The sequence below is a fragment of the Poeciliopsis prolifica genome, unplaced genomic scaffold (genome assembly GCF_027474105.1).
Source record: "Poeciliopsis prolifica strain line A6 unplaced genomic scaffold, Auburn_PproV2 SCAFFOLD353, whole genome shotgun sequence".
Lineage (NCBI taxonomy): Eukaryota > Metazoa > Chordata > Actinopteri > Cyprinodontiformes > Poeciliidae > Poeciliopsis > Poeciliopsis prolifica.
Window position 1 is genome coordinate 1 of NW_026562728.1, and position 13001 is coordinate 13001.

The 13001-nt window shown below is 36.2% G+C and overlaps 1 protein-coding gene across 1 annotated transcript; it reads right to left on the reverse strand.

Annotated features, from left to right (window-relative positions):
- Positions 1 to 10953: 10953 nt before the first annotated feature.
- On the reverse strand, positions 10954 to 11941 carry LOC129357977 (protein S100-A6-like). The gene is made up of 3 exons (XM_055026870.1): positions 11794 to 11941; positions 11418 to 11566; positions 10954 to 11316 (listed from the first exon to the last, which is right to left on the reverse strand). The coding sequence occupies exons 1-3, from the start codon at positions 11924 to 11926 to the stop codon at positions 11125 to 11127; spliced, it is 474 nt and encodes a 157-aa protein (XP_054882845.1). The 5' UTR covers positions 11927 to 11941; the 3' UTR covers positions 10954 to 11124.
- Positions 11942 to 13001: the final 1060 nt, after the last annotated feature.

Genomic DNA, 13001 nt, shown 5'->3' on the forward strand with positions numbered 1-13001 from the left:
ATTTTAATCTTTTCAGTTTTATGCTTGGCTTGGTCAGTGCAGTTGATGACATATGCTATGAATAATATTGTTTTTTCTACTGATATTGTAATAATTTCTTCTGACTACTTTGCTTTGTTGTGGAATTTGACTCTGTTTGTTCAACCTAGCTTATGGTTTTATTCATTTTAATCTGTATGATTTCTTTAGCCCTCTTCCTTACTTCACAACTTTTTCCTTGTACTTCTTTACAGTCTTTTAACTTGTGATCTTCACAACATTTTGGACATCTGTGCTTCCTTTTACAAACTACTGCTATGTGTCCATACCTTTGACATTTGAAACAACGAAGTGTTGGAAGGAAATAAGGTCTGACCTGAAAACTGAGATGATCAATTTTGATGTTTTGTGGCAACTTTTTTTCTTCAAATTCAGTGGGGATTGACAAACTTTCTTCTTTTTCTACCTTTACTGACATTCTCTTTAAGTTATTCACTTTTGCACCTTCAATACTTCTCTTAATTTCATCAAGATCATCTAGGGATCGCATAAATCACTCCCTCTAATTTTTTTTATTTTCTTCTCCAACAAAGTTATTTTTCAGATATTTTCCACATTTAAAGCTTTGTTCTTTTGTTCTTCATTTTTATAAACTACAAATAGGTTTTCATTTCTCAAAATCTTTACCATTTCAACATCTCCAATTTTCTATTTTATTTCTCTTGACACTGATATGTTTCTATGCGTTTTGTTTTTCCTGCACCGCTCTGAAAAAACTTCCATTCTCGTGACCCACCAAAGACAAACCTCTGAGGTCTTCACTGAACAGCTGTGTATATACTGATTAAAGTACACACAGGTGGACTTCATTTAATAATTAGGTGACTTCTTTTTGAAAGGGTTCTGAATTCAAAAGTGCCATATACTTTTCAAATTTTTATTTGGAAAAATAATTTGAGGACTTGTCTTTTAGTTTGTGTTGACCCAGTGGACAATATCTCAGGTAAAACACTGAACTTTGAAGTTTTAATTTGACAGAACATTAAAAAGTTGGATAAGTACGCCATATTTGAACAGACATTATATTAGTCATCACTGGTATTGAACAAAGACTTGTGGGAGAATGAGTGCTCAACAAACAAAAACTGGTGTCATAGGTGACAGACGAGTAAAACACAATTTTTCAATTGACCAAACCAATAAAAGAAAACATGTTTTTATGTATTTGTTGAAACTGTTCTCATGACTTTATGGTATGAGATCTGAGAAGAAAAAAATCAAGCTGCTTATCCTTATCTTCCTCCCGGAGGTACAATTGCCGGTCAAAATAACCATGAGTGACTAACAGCGAACCCTCCTCCTGGCTCTGATTAGTTGTTTCTGACTAAGTGGTGTATTTCTGAAGTTAATCCTGGGAGCACTGGGAAGAAGTTTATAGATTATTTGTCTTATATGGTCATGACATAATGACAACTTTAACAAATATGTAAAAAAAAAAAAAAAAAAAAAAGAAACCTGTTGTTCGACAGCCCTAAGAACAGACTCCACTTGGAGTCTGTTTACCTCTGGTAGCAAATGCTTCAGCTGGTTTTATCCATTTACATAGATTTAAATTTACAAAACAAATACTGGCCAAAACATTTGCAAAGTAAAAGAACTGTATGCGGCAAGACTGAGGAATAGCTCCTACTTAACTGAAGGCATAATTTTGTTGTTGCCTACAATGTAATTATAGTTTGCAGGCAAGTAATTACAGCAATATCCACACTTCCTCTGATGCTCAGTAATTTAAAAGTGAGGTTTAATTTTTGGCGTCAAGCAGCAAAAAGTTAGATGATGATAATGCCTAGTGAAGTAGCCCTAAATGTATTCATATCTCAGTCAATAGGGGTAAAAGCTTCAATTTCCTCACACCAATGCCTTTTTTAAAAATATATAATATATAGTTTGGCGTGGAGTTTCGAATGAAATTTGAAAAAGTGCAAATGATTCACTGGGATGTGCATTTTTAGACTTAAAATAGTAAAACTTTTACAACTGTGAGCATTGCGAGTTGTTTCCGAGGGAACACAAAATAATTTTTTTTCCCCATGTTCCCTCAGGGCTCCATACTACAGGGCTGTGCAGTTACTTCTACTGCCTGGAACAGGCAGCCTGTTGATTAGTTTTGAACGCTGCTGCCACTTAGTGACTGGAGGATTGTTTATCAGTTAAACATGCTTCTCGCGCCCCCCTGACACTTTGTCACGCGCCCTCCTATTTGAGAAGTGCTGGGCGAGGGAGAGCGAGCAGAAAGAGGAGGAAGAAGGAAGAAGACTTGAAACTCAACACATACAATTCTCCTTTTTATATCTTATCAGTCACACACATGGTGCTTTCTACCCAACTCTCTCCTGTGTGGAGTTTCTCTCAGTTCCTCCCATCTCTGGTTGGTACCTCTGTCCCTAAATCAACCTGGTTCAAAGAAGTTTCGGTAGAGAGGAGAAGAAAAACATCTCCTCTGACACCTCTGTTATCAGATCCATAAGAAAAGCACCTGCTCACAAGCCTTCATTATCAGTCCATTCTTCCCAGTAAATAAGCCAAAGTTATATTTTCCAAGACAGTACACTTTGGTTTAAAATATAAAATACCAAAGTATTATCAACCTGAATTGAATAACTTTGCATTAAACCACAAAAAGGTTGCTCATAATATGTATGAGGAATATACTGAGAAGCTAAACATGAACTTATATTTTCATTTTTATTTTGGGAGAACAAATATAAATGGAAGGAGTCATGGGCTGTGGGGTGTGGTTGTGAACAAAAACTAGTCATTTTGCCATTTTACCATTTCGTACAGGTTTAACCATTTAATGCCAAACTGGCCAAAATCTTTCAGATACAAAATGGTGCCACCTGCCACTGAACGGTTCTATTTTGTCTGTCAGTGAAGGTGCACTGCACCTCTATGAACTCATTTTCAATTCTTGTTCAACATGTGCTCTCATCTTTTTATGTTCAGAATTACAAAAAAGTAAATACATGTTTGCCTTTCACTGGATCCCAAATATCACTGATGTCAATGCAAGATCAAGAGAGCCTGAAATGTGCATGTAAAGCAATAAGCAGCGATTTGTGCACTAGAGTGTAGCCCAGTGCACTTTCTGCGTACCACTATTTAAACACTGTATGTGTTTTTATGTCATAAAACAAGGTTTTTGTTTACTTGGTGCACGTTTCTCTGAGACAGCACAGAGACAAACAGAATAGGGAAATTCCTTTTGCCAGGGAGAGCTTTAAGGTGGGGCCAGTTGTAAAGAAAACCCTGGGTGAGTCACTGGGATCCAGTGACTCACACAGTCACACATTGCTGTGCTTATGCAAAGCTTAACTCTGTAAATGACATCTGTGGCATAGAAGCAAAATGTGGGTAATTCTCTGCAAGCATGTTGTTTAAAATTATTTGTTCGTTTTTAATAAAACCAAGAATGTTGCTAATTAAGAAAATCAAAAGCTAAACTCCCAAACTGCTGGCATGATGGCAATGAAACAGACCTGAACAAATGCACAGAGAAACAAAACACAGGAAGCTGAATCGGTTTGCAGTAAGCAGAGTGAACTGATTCGATTACTCATGGATTTTCACACGCTGAAAATCGTGGTAAACTCCAACTACTTGTTGCGACCGAGATTGTAAGAAATTTATTTTCCGATTTGTCTGTAAAGCTATGCAAAACATGAGCTACAGCAGCTCGCTGTGTTCCAACAAACTGTATGAGTCTCTGCTCCACCTGCATGCATACATCTGCCACGCATATCGCCCCATTTGCTATGATTCAGCCACTATTCAGCAGCAGCTTGTGGAGAAAGACTGTTGTTCTATGCATCGTGGCAGTTATTTTAAGGATGTTTATTGATCCGCAGAAAAACAATGCAAATCATTGACAGATTGTCATCTGTCAATGAAATTCCCCTTCCGAATTTGAAAATTGGACGGGCTTTGTTGATAGCACTTAGCATTTGTGAACAACAGGTAGGCAGAAGTGAATGTAATGCGCAACATAAATAACCACATTATTGGAACACGGTGAACTAAGCAGTAAATCATAACACAAAGAAGCTTTTCGGCAGATAATTTGCCTCAGAGAAGTTAAATAATTGAGGTAGTTCAGTCATTCAAGGAAAAGCCTTAGAATCACATTTAAATGTTCTGCTAAGGTGGAGTCACAAAGATGGTTTGATTGTCTGCCAGCAAAAACAGCTCAAATATAATCGGACTAAACCACATATTGTGAGCCTGTGAAGTGTAGGAGCAATGACAAAGGGAGATCCTGATGAATTTGTGTGCCATCAAAAAAAAAGGACACTGGAAGATTTAGCACATAAAGCCCAAAATTCTCTATCAAAAATAAAAATGTGCAGGAGTAAAATCAAACACTGTTTTCAATAACAACAATGGGTATTATAACCATATTGCTATGGTTATCACTGTTGCTTGTGTATCTTTTGCTATTTTTCCTTCCACTTAATTTTCCAACAAAATGCTGGGACCTAGCCTTCTCTGAGAAGTCAAATCTTTAGCAATCCCATTTTGAGTCTTACGTTTCAGTGGCTGTCTATTAGTCGAATGTTAGGTCAGCAGACTTTGAGATTTCTGTAATAAAAATCCACATTTGTTTGAATTTATGGAGTATTCTAAAATACAAAAGTATTAGGGTTAAGGTTAGGGTTTTGAATAACAGAAAAAACAAAACAAAACAACAAACATTATTACAAATATATTCCATCTAACTATTGTCTGAAGCTTCTTATCATTGCAGGGACACAGGAAGTCTGGGACTTATTCCCAGTTACTGGGAGAGAAAGTGAGTATCGGGTCACAGATCCATCACAGAGATGAACTGGACAAACAGACATGTCCACACATACTCAGACTGAAGAGCCATTTGGAATAACCTATAAATCCAACAGCATTTTTTTCTGGACCGTGATAGGAAGCCTGGTGCAAACCTGCATTCAAACTACAGGTAAACTCCATACACAAAGAAAAGCAGTGGTTCTCCCAGTTGAGCCTCTCTTCAGCCCATCAAACTACTTGTCTTTTCAAGATATTTTTATTTATTGAGACTCGCCTGGTTGTTGTTTTTTTTTTCCTTTTCTTCTTTCAGGTTTTTGTTTTAAAAAATGTTTGTGTTCCCAGTTAATTGATTATTTTTGCTTTCTGCTTTCTGCTTCCTATTATCTGCCTTGCTCACATGAAAATTCCTCCTCCCCTGACAAGAAACAGCAAATTCGAACAAGACACAAACAGCTCCATAACAACAAGACAGAAATGCATTCATTTACAAATGCCAGTGGGAAACATAGTTTTGTCATTTGATTAACTGCTTATAACTGTCAGCAACTTTATGTTAAGCAGTCTGTTTCTGCAATTGCCAGAAACAAAAGAAACATAAGAAACAATTTATGTTTATCCCAAGAAATAAAAACTTCTACTGGATAATGTTCATTTTGTTGTGTATGAAAAACCTTGTGCCTAGTGGTGCCTCCATGTTTACCAGAGTTGCTTACCGAAGGCAGCAAGCACATTTACCATAGTCATATCTTCACCTCAAAATAGTCTAGAATGCCAAGCAAGCATGTAGAGACAGGGGAGAGGAATGGCTCAACCTGCAGAACCTGCAACCAATGATTGCCACATGCCCAAACTGGGCTGGAAATCAGGAGGACAGAAAGAAAACAAAACATTGATGCCGTTGACATAGAATATTTCCCAAGAAAATTCACACAAAAACAACCTCTTGTGTGGCAATGACTTTGGATTTACGTTTAGATGTGCTGTAAATGGGATGAGAGGAGACGTTTGTCACTTTGAAGGTGGTATGGTTGTTGCATTCTACTGTCAAGTAAAGTTTATTTGTGTAGCGCATTTCAGCACAAAGGCAGCTCAAAGTGCTTTTATAACAATATACAATTACCAATTCTGAAACAAGCAGCAAACATTACGTTTAAACGTCATCAAGTAAATACACAAATATGTCGATCAATGTTCCACTTACTTCTCATAAAAGTCAAGTCTAGTGGGATTTTAATGCACAACAGTCTCTCAGGTTTATGAAAATATTTCTCTAAGATAAAAATATTCAGTGAGTTATTAATCCCAGAAGTCAGAGGAGAATAGGCGGACATTTGGTGAAAATGTTGCTTGATCAAACAAATCTCATTGGGTGATATTTGGCAAAAACAACATGAGAGCATGGATCCACCAAATACTGTAATGTTTTGTCGCTTTTGTGCTGTCTTTAAATATAGTTTTTTAACAAAACAAATATGGTAAGCCTGATCTTAAAAGTAACAGGAAGTTTGTTTCACAAACAAAATGTAGCAGTTGGGTGTGCTGCGGAGGAACTTGATACCCAAAATCTCTTCATCTTTCTGGCAAATTCTTAGCAGTAAATCAAAACTTTTGACTCATGCTTTTATTATTTGTTTCCTTCCAGCTAAACTGTAAAACAAGTGTACAGTTTTACAGTTGATGCAGTTATTCTCATTAACAAACAAACCAAAAACAAAAGCACTTTCAATTAAGCATAACTGAAAAAAGAAGAGCACTCCCACGATAGTGGCAGAAGAGGGCCTACCCGAGGCCTGCTGTTCCTCTGCTGGTTGCTAAAGGAACAGACACTCACCCTTGACAGAAACTCTGTTTTTAAAATTAATTTCAAGTCTATTTGAATTTCTTTGGTATTGCTGAAATTTTCTACTCTAATTTTTCCGCCTGAGAGACAAATTGAGAGAGTACATCGAGCACATCCAAAATGAATCTCTGTTTGATGTTGCTGCTTACTATTATTAAGCTAGAGTTGGCACTGCAGCAAAGCTATCTGCTGCAGGAAGTTACAAGGATAAGACAACTGCATCAGACTGAGACTTATGGTAAAGCGTAATGATTATTGGTTTTTGCCATGTGGAAAAACCCTACATTTATATAATGTAGGGTTTATGTTTTCTGCTTACCATATACCACTCACTAACAGGTGCCATGACAATAAGATAATTATTCATTTTATAATGCCACGCCTTGGTAATATAGTAGAATAGAAGTGTAAGTTATTAAAATTAGATGGTTTTGTCTGGTGAATTCAGTTTTCAAAGGTGAAAATGAATGAACAAGTCATTGTTTCCTCTTCTGATTCCTTTTTCTTTACATGTGCTCAAGCTTTTATAAATGTTTTCAGTGGAGCTTTTCCACGGGACAAAATTGGTCTAATAAAAGCCAGTGACTTATTTTATTACATGACTTCACTTGCTCCGGAGCAAGTGAAGTCACATTACAGAGAAGCTGACCTGATTGAAATTATAATCTACTGTTTTTGATTTTTGGTTTTAACTACATGACAATTATTCATATGGATACATTTATTTTTCACTTGGCATTAGGTGAGATTAATGGCTCTGGTTGCATTTCATTTTGAATAAGATGTCTGTGTTGTAGTTTTTCTTTTCCATTTAAATTTGAACACTATATATATTATTTGTGATGAATACTTCTTACATTTATTTTTTATTATGTAAACGATCTTTTGGTTGCCCAAACACACTGCAGTAAGCACATGACTATTCTTTAAAAAGGTTGTTGACTTGGGGTTAACCTGCCAAACTTGCCAGACCTGTATTCATACAATGGGTTTCCGTGGAACCACAAACGGCTGTTCAAACGTTTAAATGCCTTTTGATTTCATTTTAAAACCTGCAAAGAAATGCCTCCCAGTTTGTGGAGCTCAAAACCTGTTTCTGGATTCCCTGGTTTCTTTCTCTTGAAGAAGAATAGAATGTATTAATCTTTCACTCGCAATTTGCTCTTGCTTCAGGGGATGGTGGTTGAAATTGCACACCTGATGGGAGAGCAATCATTAATCCAGGTGTAGCTTATCTGTACAGCTTCTGCATTTTCTTTAAGCTCAAGCAATTAAATGCAAACTTTGCAGCAAAAGTTGCATTGTATTCCACAAATGAATGGAATGAGTTGTCGTTTTATGTATTCCTTGGATTAAATACCTAAATAAAATGAAATAGGTTGGAAATGTACAAAAGTTGGCAATGATTTAAGAAACAATAAGTATATGCTTGAAATCAGTTTTTTAAATCAGCTTTTGTTTTTTCTTGTAATTTTATCATGAGATTTAGTTGTAGACATGTCTCACATTTCTGACACCACAAGTAGATCGTTTATAGTATTTGCAGAGGTTTAGTGTAGCAGAAGCTTGAAGACACTATTCTACTAAATACTGTCCTATATTATTCTGATAAGTACCCAGATTGTATAGGTTACATTTTGTACTTATTTATAAAGGATCTTAAACATGTTTCACTATGTTTATACATTAAATACAAATTTCAACTAAATAGATACAAACTTTACAAGAATTAAATGAATCTTTTACACATGAGTGAACAAAGAAAGAGGGAGAAAGAGTAAATGTGTTGCTATATTTGCTTTCAGATCTTACCCACTTAAATGCAGCTCACACCCACAACAACACTGTGGTTGTAAAATCCCCACTCGCACTCTGCTGTTTACCAGCTTGGTGTAAAAATGTGGCCTTTCAGAGGCAGGAAGCATACAGACCTTGTGGGATTTATAAACTGACCAATATTAATTCCTTTATCATGATCAATTTAGACTAAATTTAGACTAAAACTCTTATTCTACAATAAGATGTCTACTCTTGGGGCCTTATTGTGTAAGTCTCTTACTTTTAAAGAACGCAATGCATTTAATGCAGCTTAGGGTTGTGCATTGGAGTAGCCATTTTGAACCTGTGTTCTTCATACAGTTTGCAGGAAACTTCAAGTTTTCCTGCAACAAATGTTGATTTTCAACTAATAAACAATTTTAGATAACCAACAAAAGACATCAGTAGTACCTGGACATGTTTTATTATATCACTACCAACTGTTAAAGCTGTGAAACCAGTATTTTTGTTAGATTAGTTTTTAATTGCATTAAAATGGTAGTTCCATTGCCTAAACTACTGCGTAGAATGGCAAAACCAGCTACGCATAGAACACTGTCTCCACCTGGCAGGCAGGATGGAAAATGCAGTTACCAACCAGGGAAAATCCTTTCTATAGATGATGGTAGTGGACTTCTCATGTTCTGTGCAAGTCTACATAAAATACCCAAAATGCAGATACATAGTTTTACATGATGTTTCAAAAGTGTAAAAAATATGTAAAAACAAAAACAAAAATAGCAAGATTAACAATTACAATAACATTAAAAATAGTCTTTACAGGATTATACAGAAAATTCTGCACATTTATCAGAAATAGAAATGTATTAAAGACCCAAAGATGCAGCTGAGCATGATGACTTGTTTTAATGTAAATAATGTGCATTAATATTTCACATTAAAAGGACAACAGACTCTTTCAAACACAGTGTATCACTGTAGTGTGGAAAACAGATAAGCAATAGCAGCAGAAATGTTACTTAAAAGTAAGTAAGACTAGTTTGGATGAATGTGTGAATATCATCAGGGGTATAAAGATCTACATTTATTTGGGAGCAGTGATGGTTATAAAGTCTTATCGTCACTGTGAGGAAATCTCTCCTTTAATGTTCCTTTGTGCATCAAGGAACTTGTACAGTATATCTATCTATATGTAGCAGTCTGTCAGTGATGGAGTTCTCTAGCTGAGCAACAGCTTCATGCATGAAGTAGGAGACACTGTCCAATCTCAGCCAGAGTTCTTCTGTCTTCCTCATGAGTTAGCCTTCCTCAGGAAGGCTAACTCATGAGGGAGAAAGAGTAAATGAGGAAGGCTAACTAACATGAGGAAGGCTAACTAACTTAGCCTTCCTCATGAGCTTAGATAACTATAAAGTAGGAGACATATTATGAAGCTGGACTAGATTTGGAACCAACTGGAACGGACACCAAAAGACAGTGATGTCTGGACAACACCTTTGCTCTGCAAAGTATCCATACCAATTCAAAGGTACAACCTGTATCTTATTGGTTTCTTTTATGAAAGACAAACACAACATAGCCTTTGATTGAAAAGTAGAAATAAAAACATACAAAGTTTTAATCTTATTTTTATTCACAGAATTCATTTGGTGTATTAAGCAATTATAATCATCTCATGAGCCATCTAATTAGTCAGCATCTATCTATCTATCTATCTATCTATCTATCTATCTATCTATCTATCTATCTATCTATCTATCTATCTATCTATCTATCTATCTATCTATCTATCTATCTATCTATCTATCTATCTATCTATCTATCTATCTATCTATCTATCTATCTATCTATCTATCTATCTATCTATCTATCTATCTATCTATCTATCTATCTATCTATCTATCTATCTATCTATCTATCTATCTATCTATCTATCTATCTATCTATCTATCTATCTATCTATCTATCTATCTATCTATCTATCTATCTATCTATCTATCTATCTATCTATCTATCTATCTATCTATCTATCTATCTATCTATCTATCTATCTCTATCTATCTATCTGTCTATCTGTCTGTCTGTCTGTCTGTAGTTGCTAATTACCTACAACAAAACATGTATAAACATATGAAAACAGTCTTTGATCATCTTCACTCCTAATAACCTGCAGCACAAATACCTGCTCAACCCGTTCAGGTTTTACCTTTCATTTGTTTTCCTCTATTCAAACGGATGATAAAAGTTTTTAGTCTTTGAAAAGACTGAACCCAAGATTCCTTGCTCAAACGTTCACTCGCAACTTTGAAAAACACATTGAACCGGTTCCAAAACAAGCATTATGTCAAGGCATTTTTCTGGACAAAGTCTTTCCAGAGATTTGAAAGAAATAAGAGCAGATCCAGCATAGGCCTGTGAGGAGGGACAGACAGTGATGTGTGCACAACAAAGTTATGTCAAGGTGTCCTGTTCAATGCTGGATGAGCTTCTCTTTAAACACGACAGAGTCAGACTTCATAGCTATAATTTATTTTCACACATTATGCATTTTACTTTGGAAACCAGTACACAAGGAAAGTTGTTTTTTTTTTTCAGCAGCTTGAAGAGTCAGCAGTACCACTTTTGAAGAAAACATCACATCTACACAACATTTTTCTCTTATTTGGTTGGACTTTTTAGTTTCTTCAGCCTTCTCCCTCCTCCCCCTCCTGGCCTTTCCCCTTGCCTCGCTTCCCTCCCTTTCCTATCTTCTTTTGGTAGTAGCATTTAGCGAGGTCGCTCACACACCGACAGAACTCGCGGAAGTTCACCTCTCCATCGTGGTTTTTGTCCAACATCTCCATTGCTTCCTCAATGTCACCTGCGCTGATTTTATCCTGGAGAACATGCAAAGTAATGGTGTTAACAGCTGCAGGAACAATAAAAACAACGATGTGCACAAATGGTTGCACATATTTTCTTAATTAAGCTGCTTCACCTTTAAGTCGGGACTCTGGATTTCCTGTTCTAAGAGCTTTTTGAGCTCCTCCTTATTCAGCTGACGTTTCTTGCCACCATCATCAGCATACTCCATAAAAATGTCCACAATGTTTGTGATGACCTGATCCAGGCGGGCCATGGTTGAGACTGGACAAAAACAAACACTTAAGGTTGCAAGAAATGTAAGGAAAAGAGTGAAATAACTTTTAATCATATTCTAGGAATGTTTGATCAGACATGCAAGCATGGGAATAATAATAGATACTTAAATGCTACAAGATTTAGTAACTTTTTATAATCAGCATTAAATAATTTTCATGCTTTTGTTTTGTTGTTTTCTTTTCTTCTTCATAAAGCTTACTCTGAGTACTCACCTGTTTGTCTCCACCAGGTGAAGAGTGTGTTTGTGTCAGCAGCTTGGTCCCATCCTAGACTGCCGCAGGCTTGAAAGGAAAGACGTTCTGTTAAACAGTGGATCCGCTGTGTGTGACTCACACAAACACACATGAATGGAAAGAGCCATACACACACCATGAGTGATTCATGCATATGAAATGTGCCTCACTCCACCCATGCCAGCCTCACAAGCTGGGTCTTTTATGTGTATAGCACACCCTAGCAGAAGCAGGCAAATATTTATGTCTGTGTACCAAAATAACTTACAAGCTTTTTTATTCCTTTTCGGCAGATCATTTTGAGTATATTGCTCATAAACTGCTGCATGAGTTCTGCTACAAACTGAGTTGATCAGTTAAGGCTGGAAAACTCCACTTTTAATGAAAACCAGCTCAGTGTAATCTTGAAGAAAGGAATGGAAGCTTGTTGTTGGGAGTTTGTCAACACAGAACCTATTTGTGTGCATGCATGTGATGAGTACATTTCTATCTTATTTAGACAGGAGATTTACTAATAAATCAGGGTTGTGTTTTATTTCAGGTTTGCTGCGTCCAAGAAATTGTAGTTCTGACTGTGTTTCTTTGTGCATTGGTCTCTGGTGGTTTTTATTCATTTCCTCGTGATCATTTTCACAAGAATTGGATTGTTGTAATAAGTGGCACATCCAGACCTCAAAAAAGGATCTGAAACTTAAGGTAGGCTGATTGTGCAAGGTTATTTTTTTACAGTGATTAAGAAGAGTATGCATATCCTTGTAATTTTTCTACTGTTTATTATTACAAAAATTATGAAAACAATGTGCAATTTTTTATGGAATGCGTTATCCTCTGCATACACATAGTTAAAATTTGAGGAAAAGCAAAGCTGTATCCATTTTGACTATTTTTTTTTAAATCCAGCTGATTGGAAGCATACAATAAAGAAAAGGAGAATGGTTTAATACCTTTTTCACCAAACTGTAACTCAGAAGTACTAATAAAAGAAATCAAGTTTTCTGTTACTGTGGTACAAAATCGACCATACATGAGCGTCTTGACTATATGCCCTTGTGCATGTATGAATCTGATCTCTTTACTTTATTCTGCTTGGTGTGACTCATTCTTGTTTTTCCACTCCTCTGTTCCAAGGCAGTGGGCTGGAAGCACTTTTCACTTCAATTTAACCCCCACCAAGTTCCCTCTCTGGA